The 16,921-nt window shown below is 43.2% G+C and overlaps 1 protein-coding gene and 1 long non-coding RNA gene across 3 annotated transcripts in view; one reads left to right on the top strand and one right to left on the bottom strand.

Moving 5' to 3' along the window:
- MED27 (mediator complex subunit 27) overlaps positions 1-16,921 on the top strand; it is a 255,637-nt gene that overhangs the window by 237,395 nt on the left and 1,321 nt on the right. The window contains exon 8 of one of the 2 annotated variants that reach the window (XR_012897207.1): positions 5,584-5,667. Coding sequence is in view for 1 of the 2 variants with exons in the window: in XM_075905682.1 (XP_075761797.1) it covers positions 5,584-5,661 (78 nt within the window). In the remaining variant the exon portion in view is untranslated. Of the gene's footprint in view, positions 1-5,583; positions 5,668-16,921 lie in introns of those variants that run through there. The other variant, XM_075905682.1, reaches the window with a different exon arrangement.
- On the bottom strand, positions 10,902-16,230 carry LOC142819343 (uncharacterized). Its single transcript, XR_012897208.1, has 3 exons — positions 16,139-16,230; positions 15,609-15,687; positions 10,902-10,940 (listed from the first exon to the last, which is right to left on the bottom strand). It is a non-coding gene; the product is annotated as an uncharacterized LOC142819343 (long non-coding RNA).

Raw genomic sequence — 16,921 nt, 5'->3', positions numbered from 1 at the left:
GCATCAGCTGGGCTGGAATGTCCCTTTAATCAATTACCAGTTAAACAACCAGTTAACCAACTAAATGGGATTTGATATGCCTTTTTTACACGCATCTTTTTAACCTCTTTCAGGCCACTCTCAGACAAAATACTAGAGCAAAGGAACAACTGGTATAATCCAATATAGCAATTCCTGTACTTTAACATCCTTTGTTAGGTTTTTAAGTCAGTCTCAATGTTAAACAGATTATTTTCCAGGCTGCCTTTATAATAGTGCAAGGTAATACTTCTACACCCCTATCTTTATGCTTTTTGTCACATTCTGTGGAAGCACTCATTTAACCTTATACACCCATAAACAAAATTGCACTTTTTAAATTAATCTGCTATACCAGTGGTTCCCAACCTGTGGTCTGCAGAGCCCTGGTGGCCTGCAACAGTATTGCAGGGGGTCAATGGAAAGTTTAAAAGTAAGGATTGGGCCCATCCTTACTTTTCTCTCCCCCCCCCTCCCCCCCCGCCTCATCACCACCACCACAGGCCTCTGTCTGGCCAAGGGCAGAGAGCCGGGTTAGGAGCTGCCTTCAAGTGTGGAATTTTTGGAGGGGGGGTGGGCAGCATCCGTGCACTCTGGGACACAGCTTGCTTTTTCATCCCTATCAGGGAGTGAGGGGAAAGTGCCTGCACTCTGTGCATGCCTCTCGCGTACCAACCAGACAATGTATGGAGGGAAATTGAGTCCATGCCACGAATGGTGCATATGTTGAATGTGTGCCCAAATGTACCCTAATAATGTGTACTCATATGCCAACTATAACTTAAGCATATTACCTATGAGTTGTGTACATATTCTTCTGCTCACATTCTTCATTAAAAATATATGGCACCTCACAGTTGTTACATTTCAATGTGTACATCTTGTATTATCTTTCAATTCTACTATCTTTGTTTAGATAACATGAACTTTTATACATTTCAAATGATTATCAAGGAATGGAATTTTTGAAAACAGCTCTATTGTTTGGAGAACCATTATGCTACACTGATAAAATTTTGCCAATCCTGGGTACTGTCCTCTTTTGAAAAGTGGAACCCCCAAGAACTACTGCCTTTTGTAGTGCCATTGATTAGATAAGAAAAGCAGAGAGAGGCTGATTTGATTCAGAAAAGCAGAAAAGCTTGTGTGCTTATCGCTGTGTGTTGATCTCATGAGCTATTTATAACCTTACCAAGCAAGCAAGCTGAGCAGTCAGATGTGATAAGGAACGAAGGAATACCTGTCTTCACTGTACTGCTGAGCAACAATGTGGGCTCAGCATGTGGTTTCTCAGAGTGAGCAAATACCTAGACAACTGTACTCTCTTGCTGGGGCCTAATTGTTACTGTTAGAGGGGAAAGTATTTAAAATTTCATTCCCATAAAATCATATTAAAGATTAGGTTTGATCCAATTGAAGCCTGGTGATATGCAATTTGAACTCCGAATGCAAGTATCTCTATAGACTGGAAGAATGTAACTCATTCAGGAGTTATATTTATAACCCATTTGGAAACAGAAAAGACTAAAAAATGTGATTAATCTAAATAACTGCTAACGAGGCAGAGTGATTGTTTAAATTTAAATACAACTGTATTTTGATAAGCCAGAATCTGTTTATCCAGTGCAGGAGAAATATAAGTTCATTCAGAAGATAAGACTGAGCCATGTCTCTTGATCAATTTTTATTGCATTTAGAGTTCTTTTTGCTTTGAGGCTCTGTTGTAAAATGTGAATGTGTCGGAAGGATAGATATTTCATGTAGCAAAACTTGTTTTACTTCAATAGTGTATCTTTCTTTTTATTTGGAAAAACTTACAGGGGTGTTTTATCAGGTAAATTGTGACAATTTAAGTTTTTTTGCAAAATCTCTTGGAAAAATTTTTTCTGTAACTCAGAGCAGTAGCTATCTAATCAGTAATAGAGGGGCTACCTAATCAGGAAAAAAAAGGGGCAAAAGGGGATAGGTGAGGGGAACGGGAATTGGGTTAGATAGTGTAGAGAAGAGAGAACTGTAAAAGAGAAATCAATAAAGCAAGTCCTGTAATACACAAATATCATCTAGTACACAAAATAAGTTATCTTACAATTTCAACTTGCATGGAAGAAAAATATATCCCAAAAATGAGATATTGCATGTGCTATTTTGATTTGATTTGGCATGAAATGATATTTCCATTACTAAAGCCTTCTGTATTGATCTCCTAACTTCCTTTTTATTTTTTTTAAAACTTGGACAGTTTGTGCTTTGTCTTTTCATCTCTGTTTTGTTGGGTTTGATTTGGTTCCCCCTCTCCCCGCCCACTAGACAGTTAGACGTTTTCCATCTCTTTACTCTTTTCAGCATCACAATGTTTGTTGCTACTTTTGTGGGGTGATATTCTCCTCCTCCCTTCCCAAAGTTTGACACCCACTTTGATCTTTTTAGAAGCTTTTTTTTTATCAGCACTTGCTTGTGGTATGAATCGCCTGCTTTTTGTTCAGAAAACATTATTAGTGTTCCAGCAGTGCTGGGATGGCTTTTATCTCCCTGTGGAATCTCATTAGCTTCACATCACAATAGGAACAGCATATGTGCATCTATGCCAAAGTAGCCAGTCAATTTGAATTTGTTAATGGCAGTATTTTTCTTCTAGCAACTTTTCCTACATCTTCAATGCTGAAAGAAAGCAACTTTGTTTTTCAGGGGGAAAATACTGTTCGTTAGAGATAGAAATATCAGCAGAAGAGGAACTGTTGTTCATAAACATTTTTAGATCTGCCTTTTTTTTTAAAAAATAAAATGGCAAGTAGGATTTGAAAAGTGACAAGGTTAATGTAATCTGTGATTTAAAGAAATGACTGGTTTAAAAGTTAGGAAGATGTAAATTACTATTGTTTGTTATTAGAGTAGACAAGTTGTATTACTAATTTCCATTTTATTGTGGTAGCTCTCTCAAAGACCCTGGTTACGATCATGATCTTATTGTGTTCTGCACAGCACATAATCATGGGAAGATATAGTCCCTGCCCTAAATAATTTATCATCTGAGGGCGGGATTCCGATACTCTTATTCACCATCAGCAGAAATTTACTCCATAAGTAGTTCCATTTAAATCAAAGGGGCTACTTTCTGAATAAGATATTAGTCTACATGAATAATTGATGGCAGAATCTGGCCCAAAGAAATTAGTGGGGGGGTTTTTTCAGTTAAAATTTAAGTTTTAAAACTGGATTTGATTAGGCTAAATTGGCCCAAATAATAGTATGGAAAGTTTGAGGCAACCAAATGCACTATGTGAATTAGAGAGAAGCTTGTGTCTCTTTTCTTTGGGGGCAGGGGAAACAAGAAAACAACTAACTGCTAGACAATGATATAATTTGATATTCTTCTATCCAGGGCGATGCTGGCGAGCACCATGAGATCATAGTCATAGATTTTAAAGGTCAAAAGAGATCAGTGTGGTTACCATTTGACTTATAGGGCATAAGCAGGAGAATTTCACCGGTAATTCCTGCATTAAGCCAGTAACTGGTAGTTGAGCTATAGCATATTTTAGAAGGCCCCTCAGTCTTGATGGAAAGACTTCAGTTATGGAATGTTTACCACAGTCCAAAAAAAATGCATCGTATTTTCAGTCTATAGCTGACTTCAGCTTCCAGCCATTGGCCTTTGTCATGCCTTCGGTAGATTTAAAAAGCTGTCTGCTTTCAGAAGCCTTTTTCCTATGTAAGTTGTTATAGATCAAGGGTTCTTCATTGCACCCTCACCCACTGCAAAAATAATTACATGACCCCAGGAGTGAGGACGACTGAAGCTTTGCCCTTCTAAATGATGGGGGGCAAAGCCCAAGTACCTCAGGGTGTGGGACAGGGCTAACGTCAAAACCTAAGCACGTCAGACCCTGCCCTTAGGTTTCAGCTTTGACTTCAAGCAACAGAGCTCAGGCCTTTGGCTCCAGCTCCAGCCTTAGGAACCAACAAAAGTCTAACTCCAGCCTAGGCGACTCCATTACATCAGGCTCATGACCCACTTTCAGAACTGCTGTTATAAACCGTGAACGTATTTGTGGATCCTTGGTTACAGACAAAATAAGAGGTGTGCTACATCCATAGGGTATGTCTACACTACCACCCTAGTTCAAACTAGGGTGGTAATGTAGGCAACCGAAGTTGCAAATGAAGCCCGGGATTTGAATTTCCCGGGCTTCATTTGCATCTTGCCGGGCGCCGCCATTTTTAAATGTCGGCTACACGTGGCACGGACTAGGTAGTTCGGACTAGGCTTCCTTCTCGTGAAACGAGGAGTAACGGTAGTTCGGAATATTTAAAAATAGCGGACATTTAAAAATGGCGGCACCCGGCAAGATGCAAATGAAGCCCGGAAAATTCAAATCCCGGGCTTCATTTGCCACTCCGGTTGCCTACATTACCACCCTAGTTCGAACTAGGGTGGTAGTGTAGACATACCCATATTGAGTTGATGTAAAGAACCTTAAATGGAACTTTTAAGAATTATGTGTTCTTTCTTTTCTTGTTAGTAGACAATATGCATTTTTCCATTAAAATGTGGTTCCATATGCAGATAAATAGATCTGTCAAATATGAAATCTTTGTTGGAAATAGTGGAATTGTTTTTTTTACATAGCTTGGCTTTTAAGAGGTCTTCCACCTCTTTTTCCAAAAGATTGTCTACCGATACAACTTTAAATTTGATATTGGAATCAAAACTTGAAAATAATTGTCCTCATCCAAAAAAGTGAAAATTGTGTATGAATAACATTAGTGATTTCTCAATTTCAACACTGTGGATCTTTTCCTCCATAGAGGAAATGAACAGGACTTACGAGAACTTAGGAAAAATGGCAAAAATAAACACATGCCTTTAAAGAAGAGAACACTTAAGATTTTCCTCTGAAAGCTGTTTGCTAGTGACTCCACTTGTTAATGATTCTGTAGTGCTACACTGGGTTTCATTTGTAGAGCTGCAGTCAAGAGGGAATTATTCTATTCTTCTTCACTGTAGAAAGCTAAACTACACATTAGGCAAATGCCTTGATGTAGCTCTTTTTTAATATCACACTGTTATTTTCTCATAATTCTGCCTATTATAATAAGTTATATAGACCTCTATAGTTCTTTCCACCTAAGAATTCCAAAGTTCCTTACAAAGATGGGTCAGTAAACTGGGCCATTAAGTGATTCACTAGCAGAGTTAGGAAGAGAATCTATTTCTCCTGGCTTCCAATCCTCTTCTTTAACAATTTAAACCATGCTTTTTCCCTATATTATTAGCTATTACCATGATATTGCATTGTAAAGGTGCTTTTAGTTTTAATATTTGTGTATGAGAACACTAATTATATTTGTGTCTTAATGAGTGCTCTTCTGTAGAAAGCAGAAAAATGGGACTCTGAGAACACAAAACAAAGGTGTTTGTGTGGCTATCTGAACATATTGGATGTCATGTGATTCTTTCCACACATCTTCTCTTAGAGCTGTTATGCTGTTTCCATTTAAAGTAACACATCTTTGTTTGAAATAATGAATTAATAGGGAGGTATTTTCCTTCTGTTTGTGTCACAGGTGACAGATCATGCAACCACTGCTTTATTGCATTATCAGCTCCCCCAGATGCCAGATGTGGTGGTCAGATCCTTCATGGTAAGCTTATTTTAAAAGAAATTCTTCTAGCTGGACTTGAGCCTAGTGAGAGTGATTGATACCAGGCACTTTCTTACACAGCATAATTTGCCATATGTAAAGTGGTTAAAAATAATTATTTACTAAATTTCCTCAGGTCTTATAACTGAAGATGGTAACCAATGCTATTTGTAATTAACCCTCTTTTCAAAGTAAATAGTGCCATTCTCAGTACACTTCCAGTTTAATGACTGGAAGGTAGTTAATTTGGCAATTACAGGCTGGTAAGCCTGACTTCAGTGCAGGCAATTGGTTGAAACTATAGTAAAGGACACTATTGTCAGACATAGATTAACATAATTTTGTGGGGAAAGGTAAATGTAAGGTGGTCAACAAACATGTGGACAAGGAAGATCCAGTGGTTATGGTGTATTTAGATTTTCATAAAGCCTTTGACAGGGTCCCTCCCTATAGGCTCTTAAACAGAGTAAACTGATGGAATAAGAGGAAAGGTACTTTCATGGATTGGTAACTGGTTAAAAGACAGGAAACATAGGGTATAAATGGTCAGTTTTCAGAATGGAGAGAGGCAAATAATAGTGTCCCCCAGCGGTCTGTTCTGGGACCAGTCCTATTCAACAAAAATCAGAAATGATCAGGAAAAAGGGCTAAACTGAGGTAGCAAAATTTGCAGATGATACAAAACTACTCAAGAGAGTTAAGGCCCTCACAGACTGCGAAGAGCTACAAAAGGATATCTCAATATTGAGTGTCGGGGCAACAAAATGGCAGATGAAATTTAATGTTGATAAAATACAAATTAATGTATATTAGAAAACTTAACCCCTTCTATACATATAAAACGATGGGGTCTAAATGAGCTGTTACTGCTCAAGAAAATCTTGAAGTCACAGAATGTTGGGAATCATAAAGAAAGAGATAGATAATACGACAAAAAACATAATATTACCTCTATATACATACAAGGTATGCCCACATCTTGAATAGTATGTGCAGATGTGGTCACCCCATCTCAGAAAATATGTATTTGAAATTGGAAAAGGTTCACAAAAGGACAACAAAGATGATTCAGTGTATGGAACAGCTTACATATGAGAAGAGATTAATAAGATGGGACATTTCACCTTGAAAAAGAGATGACAATGTGGGGATATGATCGAGGTCTATAAAACCCTAACTGGTGTAGAAAAAGTAGATGAGGCATAAGACATGACAGAAGAACCAGGGGTCACCAAAGGAAATCAATAGGCAGCAGATTTAAAACAAATAAAAGGAACTATTTCTTCACAGAACACACAGTCAGCCTGTGGACCTCTGCCAGAGGATATTGTGAAGGCCCAGACTATAACAGGGATCAGAAAAGAACTAGATTAAATTCAAGGAGGATACGTTCTTTAATGGCTATTAGCCAGGATAGACTGGAATGGTGTCCCTAGCCTCTGTTTCCCAGAAGCTGGGAATGGGCAACAGAGGATGGATCACGTAGGCCACATCTCCACTTGCAGAAAGATTGACACTGCAGCAGTCGATCTTCCAACATTCGATTTAGCGGGTCTAGTAAAGACTCACTAAATCGATCATATTCCTGCGCATCCAGAAATGTAATTTATGCTATCATGTGCCGAAAGTGTACATTGGACAAACGTCTCCGACACTTCGCCAAAGGATCAATGCCCACAAAACAGATATTAGACAGGATCACAAAGAAAAAATAGTTTCTTGCCATTTCAACCAGAAAGGACATTGTCTCAACGACTTAATTACCTGCATCCTGCTTCAAAAGCCTTTTAAGACTACACTTGAAAGAGAATCCTCTGAACTGTTATTCATGCTTAAATTCGACACTTTACACGTGAGTCTGAATAAACAATCTAATTATCTTACCCATTACAAAGATAGCTTCCCCAATTATCACCTCTAATATAATTAGCTCACAGACATTTACCTTCCACCCCCCCCCATGCCCCTTCTGTTCTAAAATTTGATTTGTCCGTTTCATATGTGTTCATTTTTTTTAATTGTATCCTTTGGTATATATGGTTGTGACAATTTTCTTCCACTATTTGATCTGAGGAAGTGGGTCTGGCCCACGAAAGCTCATCACCTAATAAACCATCTTGTTAGTCTTTAAAGTGCTACATAGTCCTGTATTAAATTGATCACTGAGGGTGCCCCCGTCAGCACTGGTACTTCTACACCTCATGAGGAGAAAGAGAAGTTGACGGGAGCATTTCTACCATCAGCCTCCCACTGTGGTTCATTCCCTCTGGGTCAACTGGCATTAGCCACTGTTGGATACCAGCTAGATCAGGGTAGGCAAAAGGGCCTCTGCGGGCTGGATGCGGCTCGCCAAGTGGGTGGATCTTGTTCACGGAGACCCTGCCACTTCCTTGTCCCCAGGCCAATCAGGGCTTGGGAGCCAGGGAACGTGTGGTGCTTAGTCAACCATAGCAGTTCTCTCTATTCACTGCGCACCCGACGGCCGGGAGCAACAGACTTTGTGCATTCCCCCTGCCCCCAGGCTATGATTGGAGACTTTGTGTGTTTCCCCCGCCTTGGTCCTGATTGGGCTGGGGGGAGTGTTCAAAGTCTCCTTCCATTACCAGGGGCACAGGCACCTAGAAGGAACTGCCAGCTAGTGGTTCCCTCTGCGGGGGACGGGCAAAGGCTTCACATGCTTCCTAACCCCCAGACCAAACAGAGTCTATGGGCAGGTAAGCACGGCCTGTCCCTGTCCCTTCTGCCTGAGGCCCCGCCCCTTCCGGGGCAGCCCAGGCCACTTCAAACATTTCTGAAGTGGCACCCGGTCAAATCATTTTCCTCTCCTGAGCTAGATGGACCTTTGGTCTGACCCAGTATGTCTGTTTTATGTATTCGAAGATTTCTATATATGCAACTGCATAACTCATTATAGCTCTCAGTATTTGCTTGCTAAATCTTACCTTTGAAGCTGGTCTGGGGTCAGCTGTGAAACTAACATACAAATGAAGCCAAATTCTCAGTTATGATCTGTCCTCTTTAAACTCTAGGGCTGTGTCTACATTGGCACCCCTTTCGGAAAAGGGATGCTAATGTAGCACGTTGGAATAGGCAAAGTAGGAATAAGAAATCCTCCGGAAAAGGCTTTATTTTCCGGAGAATAACGTCTAGACTGGCGCTTTTCTCCGGCTTTTCCCCAAGCCGGAAAAAAGCGGCAGCCATGTTAATGCAAATGCCGCGGGGGATATTTAAATCCCCCGCGGATTTGCCTATTCCAAAGTCTACATTAGCATCCCTTTTCCGGAAAGGGGTGCCAATGTAGACACAGCCAAGGAGAGTAAAAGTGCTGGATTCTGGCTGTAATTGGCTGGCTGAGAATTCTCCTTTGAGAGAACCCCCCAACTGGTATAAAACCAATAGAGCCATGTCTCTCACCAACAGCCTCCTCTGGCCTGGAGTGCATGTTGAGGAATGGAAGATAACATGTTCAGAGAGGGATGAGTGGCACTCCACTTTGCTACATCGGTCTTCAGCTCACACCTGGTTCCTTGCTTAATTCTTGATGCAACTGGCACAGAATCATCTCTGCCTCAATACACATTTCAATTCACTATATATGTATGACTTTTGAATATATTTATAATTGTGTTTATAAAAACAGATTTCTGTATAAACTACACTGCTATCTGGTGAGTGAGAACAATGGTTCCTTACTCAGTACTTTTTCTGGCAGGATATAGTTTGGCAGTGGATAATAGTTAGGGCTCAATCTACACCACCTACTTTCAGAGAAACACTTTTTCAATACTGATAAAATGTATTTCAACCTTTTTATAACTGTCCAGAGCAACTAATAGAGACATGAGCATTTTTAAAAATCAGATTCTGGTTTTCTTTTGTCTACCATCAGTCTCTACCACTCCTGGGAAAAAAGGTAAAGATTCATGTGGGGGGAGAGGGTATAATTTGTTCTTTTTTATATTCCAGTTTTTAGGAATCTTATTTCAAAACAGTTGAACTTCCTTACCCATTGCATCTATTTAATTCATAAAACAGCTACTAGGCTAAAATACTTGTGTAAAACACATTTCTCTTAAGGGGTGTCTTACAATAAGTCTTCAGCTGTAAATTAGCAGAAATAGACCTTATTGCTCCAATCCATGTTGGAGCATGTGCCTGGAAATTATTGTTTAGAGACTGGTAATACATTTGCCTACACCATAGATCTGCCATATTGATTTGATAAAACACTACTGGAGACTTTAACAAAGTGAAAACAGATGCTCATCCCAAGTGTCCGTGTCTTGGTCCTTTTACATGTCAGGTGTGCTATCCATTTGACAGGATGCAGTGAAGTCTTAATTTTCCAACAGGAATAAAGAAAATTACTTTTCTTTCAAAAGGTTTTTCTAAAGTGCAGTTTTTAACTTAATTTATTTATTTATTTCTATAATATGGTTCAGAAAATTTAATTTTCTATGATCCAGGCTAAGTCCATTAGAGCCGACGTACATAACAGCAGCATACCTATAGTTTTCTGTTGCCAATGACCCTGTAGTTATTGCTAAACCCAGAGATGATCCAATTCTTTTTGAGGAGAATTATTGACTGTCTTAGAGTCTGCTGCTATAGAGAAGGGTCCAATGAAGATGGAAGGATTTGTTTCAATAAATTCACCTGACGTCTTCTTCAGAGAACAGTTTTCTCTTATTGATGTAATTTAGTAGGACTTAAAATGACAAGATTCATGTGCATCCTTCACAGTGTGAATTTGTTTCTCTGAGCTTTTTAGTTTCCTTGAATTTGAAATTGAGTTGTATAAAGCTCATTCTTATGTATGACAACCCAGTTAAGAGACAAGACCCTTTACCTAGAAAAAACTGTTCTTCTTCGAGTAGTGTCCCCGTGGGTGCTCCACTGTAGGTGAAGGGTTGCCCTGAGCCGCAGATCGGAGCTTTGTATAGCAGTTTCCCCTGTTGAGCCACGCATGCCCAGGAGGCATCTCGAGCCCTTCCCGCCTCCTGAGGAGCGTGACTCAACCCCCTCCCTTTCAGTTCCTCTTTAACCGCCCTCAGCGGACGGAGCAGCCAGGAGCTCCCTGTCAGACTGACTACTTTTCCCTTAGTTATTTAGGCATAGTTAGTTTCCTCTGTTTTATCCTAGTTACTCTTTCCTTGTTTCTTTATAAAAAAAAAAAAAAAACCACCTAGAAATAGGAAAAATAGACTTAATTAAATCCCACCCTCAGGGGGCTTGAACTTACCTCAGACCGGGACTCCGGTGAACCGGATTTCTCCCGTCTGTCAAAACAAGAAACACATAAAGATTTAAAAAAAAAAAAAAAAAAAAAAGAAGCAAAACCACATAAACTATAATAGAAGATAAATATAATAATTTCAAGAGGGAGAGAGCCTGCAATGTCCGGCTCCTCAAGTTTTAAAAAGTGCGATCAATGCCGGGACCCAATGCCGGCTTCAGATGGCCACTCGGACTGCATACGGTGTTTGGGGGAGACCCACTCTCCCCACAACTGTACCCACTGCAATTCCCTGATGGCGAGAGCCAGAAAAGACCGTGAGCTCCGCCTCAGGATGATTTTATTTGAAAAAGCTCTACAGCCTGCGGGAGAACAATCTGCACCGCGGCAAGAGCCTCCGCCGCCTTCCAGAAATGCCCCGAGAGCAAGACCCTCTCCATCCCGCTCTCTTCCAGCCTCTTCCTCTCCCAAACACAGAGGAGAGGCACACCAGGCTATGAAGTCCCCTGCCACTAAGGCTTCGGGGCGATCCTCCCACTCTGCGCCGGGATCGGGGCGCTCAACATCTGAGCGGCCCTGGGAGCGCTCCAAGCAGCCGGCACGGCATGAAAAGCCGGCGCCGATTCAAACCGCGGTGCTGCTTGCAAGCGCGGCACCGCTTCCAGCCCCAGCACCACTTCAAGCCTCTGCGGCACCCCGGGAGCGCTCTAAGCAGCCAGCACGGCATGAAAAGCCGGCGCCGATTCAAACCGCAGTGCTGCTTGCAAGCGCGGCACCGCTTCCAGCCCCGGCGCCGTTTCAAGCCTCTGCAGCGCCGAAAGCTACACCACGGCTGAAAGCTGCAGTGCCTCTTAAAGTCACAGCACCGCAGCAAAAGGATGGGCAGCCTCCGAAGCCACTGACACCAACTGATGCTCCGCTGGTCCTCCCACAGCCAGACAAGCAGCCAGATGAGGCTCCTAGGGATCAGCCCCAACAAGAGACTGATTCATACAGCAGGCATCACTATCTTTGCCTTTCCTCAACTTCTTACTGTCCTGAGGGGTCTCCATCAAGGGAATCCCCTCCCAGGTCGATATCACTGTTGTCTCTTCACGACGCTCCCCTTCCTGATGATGACCACCACACAGTCTATTCCTCGCGACATCCGTCACCTGAGAAGGCTCACTCCACCATTATAGGGCTCCGCCACAACATGGCCCATGGCACCCATACTGGTCTTACCCACCTCCACCTTATCCACCGCAATGGGGACCGTGGGAACACTGGGATCCATATGGACACCGCTCCCCACCTCGTTCCACTGTATGCCAGAGAAGTTTGCCTCAGCCACAACCCCTACCTCCAGCAAGTTTTTCGGAGGACGAGGTGGGACAAATCTCAGACAATGACTCAGATAGTCAGTAAACGTCACACACTCTGATGCCCTTGATGCACAACCAGAGGACGCCATAGTACCATCAGACACTGGAACGATTGATAATCTAAAACAGTTCCAAGAACTATTCAAGAGAGTAGCGACAAGCCAGAATGTCTCCCTGCAAGAGGTGCAGAAGAAACAATACCAATTGTTAAAGAATCTACATCCGACACTACAGGGCAAGATTGCCCTACCCATAGATGAGGCAGTCACGGCGACCTCAGAAGATCTGTGGAAGACGCCTGCATCCATCCAACCAACTAACAGGAAAATTGACAGAAAGTACTTTGTCCCCTCAAAAGACAACGACTTTCTCTTCACTCACCCACAACCTAACTCACTAGTCGTGGACTCAGCACAACAACGAGCGAAGTTTCCACAGTATAGGACGGGCAATGCAGACAAGGACCACAAAAAGTTGGACTCCTTTGGCAAGAAAGTATACTCCTCTTCAACCCTACAATTCAGAATATCAAATTACTCTGCTCTCTTAGCAAATCACAACTTTGACAACTACTCAAAACTGGGAGAACCAATGGCGCATCTCCCAGACTCCAAAAGACCCATCTTAAAATCAATAGTTCATGAGGGCCATATGATCGCCCGCGCCGCTCTCCAAATGGCAATGGATGTAGCTGATACTGCAGCCCGAGTTACAGCTACAGCAGTAGTGATGCGTAGAGCTTCTTGGCTCCAGTCATCTGGAGTTCCCCGCGAACTCCAGCCCAAAGTGAAGGACTTGCCATTTGACAAACAAAAGCTATTTGCAGCCACTACAGACGAAATGCTCCACAACAGCAAAAATTCTAAGTCCACACTTCACACGCTAGGTATGTGCACGCCACCCTATAAATGCAGGTGATACACCCCATATAATTCATATAATCGATATCGGTATGGACAATACAATCGACCACAGAGGCCTTATGAAGACAACAGACCAAGACAGCGAGGTCCCAGAAGGCGACCCAACTAAGCCCGCCCGCTAGCTAACCAACCATCTAAGCAGCAAATTTGAACATTTGGTTGAGGGTCTGCAAGACCTCCTGTTCGATCTCGCACCTCAACATGGCCATCTATTCAACCACCATTTGCGCGCCTTCCTCCCACAGTGGGAATCCATAACATCGGACCACTGGGTCCTAGAGATAATTTGAGTGGGCTACACCATCCCTTTTATTTCTATCCCCCCTACTCTTCCCCCTACCCCGTCCCTTTTCAGGGACCACTCTCACGAAACCCTTCTAAAACAAGAAGTCAATCGGCTCCTTGTCATTGGGGCTATAGAAAGGGAACCCCGAGAGTTCCACGGGAGAGGGTTTTACTCGAATTATTTCCTGACCGAGAAAACAACAGGGGGTTGGAGACCTATATTGGATCTCCACAAACTGAGCAAATTTCTCAAGAGACAACGTTTCAAGATGGTCACTCTTTCCGCTATCATTCCTGCGCTAGATCGAGGGGACTGGTTCGCAGCCCTCGACCTCCAAGTTGCCTATTTCCATGTAACCAAATCAATTCTGCACCCGGTTGAAGATATAGAGTTCATTGGCACACGCCTGGACTCAGTTACAGCCCGGGTATACCTACCTCAGCAACGCTTTGCAACCATGCAAGAAATTATAAACGGGATGCTCACAATTCCTACCACCACAGTACTTACATACCTCTGACTAATGGGACACATGGCTTCCACCACCTACGTAGTCCACCATGCTCGTCTGCACTTTCGATGTTTTCAGCTCTGGATTGCAACCGTTTATATCCCATCACGACACCCTCGAAACAAAACGGTTACTATCCCACCAGACGTACTCGCATCCTTACGATGGTAGACAGTGCCAAACAATCTTCTGGCGGGGGTTCCGTTCCAACAAATTGAACCCACTATTGAAATCACCACAGATGCTTCCCTGCTGGCTGGGGGGCACATATGGACTGTCATGAAGTTCAAGGCATGTGGTCCCCAAACGAGACACTCTTACATATCAATCTCCTCGAATTGAGGACAGAAAGAAATGCCTGTGCACACTTTGCATCCGACATCGCCAATCACACAGTCCGCATCCTAACGGACAACATCTGCGCGATGTTCTACATAGACAGGGTGGAGCCCGCTCCCGCTCTTTATGCGCGGAGGCTATTCGCCTGTGGAACGCGTGCATCCGCAACCAAGTCACCCTTATAGCATCCTACCTGCCCGGAGTGAACAATACCAAAGCGGACTCCCTCAGCCGAAACTTCACCGCAGACCATGAATGGGAGTTACAGACGGAGGTGGCGAACTCAATTTTCCACCAGTGAGGATGGCCATTGATACACCTCTTTGCTTCTACCCAGAACACCAAATGTCCCCAATTCTGCTCACGTGCGGGACTTGGCAAACTCTCTCTGGGGGATGCCTTCCTAATCAAATGGACAGCCCCCCTACACTATGCCTTTCCTCCCATACCGCTCATCCCAAGAGTTCTGCGCAAGATCCTGAGAGACAAAGCCCTAGTCACCCTGATTGCACCATTATGGTCTCTCCAAACCTGGTACCCATACCTTCACAGGCTAGCTAGCGGTCCCCTCCCCAACCACTACCATACCGGATAGACCTACTATCTCAGGACGACGGCAGGATACTGAATCCACAACTCAATACCCTGCATCTTCACGCATGGCTTCTCTCTGGTTCTCGAAGGTAGACGAGCGCTGCTCCCAGCGAGTAAAAGACGTTCTCCTCCATAGCAGGAGTCTACTCGGAAGGCTTACCAACAGAAATGGACACATTTCTGTCACTGGTGTCAGCGAGCCAAAGTGGAGCCCCGTGCCTCACCACTAAATACCATCCTATACTACATTCTGGACCTTAAAGCATCAGGACTGTCAATCTCCTCTCTAAGAGTACACCTCTCTGCAATAGCAGCATTTCATACCTCAGTAGACTGCTTCTCCATTTTTAACCATCCTATTACGAAGAGATTCTTCAAGGGACTCCAGATTCTTCAAGGGACTCCCACCACATAAGGCCCCACCCCTTTTGTGGGACCTAAATCTTGTTTTGAACTGCCTCACCAGACCTCCCTTTGAGCCACTGGCAACAGTACCACTTCCCTTCCTTTTTATGAAAGTCTGTTTCCTCTTAGCCATCACCTCCGTCAGGAGGGTGAGCGAACTCAGAGCATTAATGTCAGAACCTCCTTACACAGTTTTCACAAAGGATAGGGTCATACTGAGACCCCACCCCACGTTTTTGCCAAAGGTCTGTACAGAATTCCATCTCAACGAACCGATCGTATTACCTACCTTTTTCCCAAAACCGCATTCTTCGCAGACAGACGCCAGCCTGCACACTCTGGACATCCGGAGGGCCCTGGCCTTCTTCCTAGAAAGAACAAAACCATTTCGTAAATCTGAAAGACTTTTCATCTCCATTGCTGAACGATCCAAAGGGACACCAATATCATCGCAACGAATCTCAAAGTGGATATCGACATGTATAATCAAATGCCACTCTCTGGGCAATAGACTGTTACAACGCCCACCACGAGTGCATTCTACTCGAGCCACGGCTGCTTCTACAGCCTTTCTGGGCAATGTCCCCTTAAGAGACATTTACGGGGCAGCAACATGATCTTCAGACCATACTTCTGCTAAACACTACGCTATCCTTCCACAGCTCAAGAGTGATTCAGCAGTTGCCACAGCAGTACTCTCTATCACTGCTAAACAATGACTCCGGCTCCTTCCAGCCTTACATTGAATACTGCTTTGTAGTCACCTACAATGGAGCACCCACGGGGACACTACTCGAAGAAGAAAAGGGAGTTACTCACCTCGTGCAGTAACGAGTGTTCTTCGAGATGTGTGTCCCTGTGGGTGCTCCACGACCCTCCCTATCTCCCCTCTGCTCGGAGTCAAAATTCTCAGGCGGAGATGAGGAACTGAAAGGGAGGGGGTTGAGTAACGCTCCTCAGGAGGTGGGAAGGGCTCGAGACGCCTCCTGGGCATGCATAGCTCAACAGGAGAAACTGCTATACAAAGCTCCGATCTGCAGCTCAGGGCAACCCTTCACCTACAGTGGAGCACCCACAGGGGGACACATCTCGAAGAACACTCGTTACTGCACGAGGTGAGTAACTCCCTTTTACTTGTTATCACTTAACAGTATTTTTTTATTTTGCATCAGTGTAATAAAATATAAGATTTTATAGTATTTGATGACAGAATTATCTTCCAATCAGATTAGAAAAAAAAACTTAACCTGATATGAAAGTCATATCCTGTGTCTTCATCTATTCATCTATTAATAATTCAGGTTTCTACACTGTGACTACAGCAGAGGTGTGGTAGAGGAACACCTGAAAGAAAGAAAGCAATATCTAGTTTACAGGGGTACAAGTATCAGAATGGTCAGGCATAACCCTGTGTCAGTTGGAATGTAAGGAGTATTGGTTTTCCAAGGTGACTCTTTAGCTACAAAGATCTTTTCACAGCATGAATTTCTATTTACAAAATTGCTTTAATGAGAGAGAATAGGGACACCTGCAAAATGGAAAATCAGCTGTCTTGTGACCTTTTGATTTTTCTGCATTCTTCCATTTCTATAAAATCACTAT

This window comes from Pelodiscus sinensis, chromosome 22 (assembly GCF_049634645.1).
Source record: "Pelodiscus sinensis isolate JC-2024 chromosome 22, ASM4963464v1, whole genome shotgun sequence".
Lineage (NCBI taxonomy): Eukaryota > Metazoa > Chordata > Testudines > Trionychidae > Pelodiscus > Pelodiscus sinensis.
The sequence above is the reverse complement of the archived record's forward strand: the minus strand, read 5'-3'. Positions and strand labels throughout refer to the sequence as shown.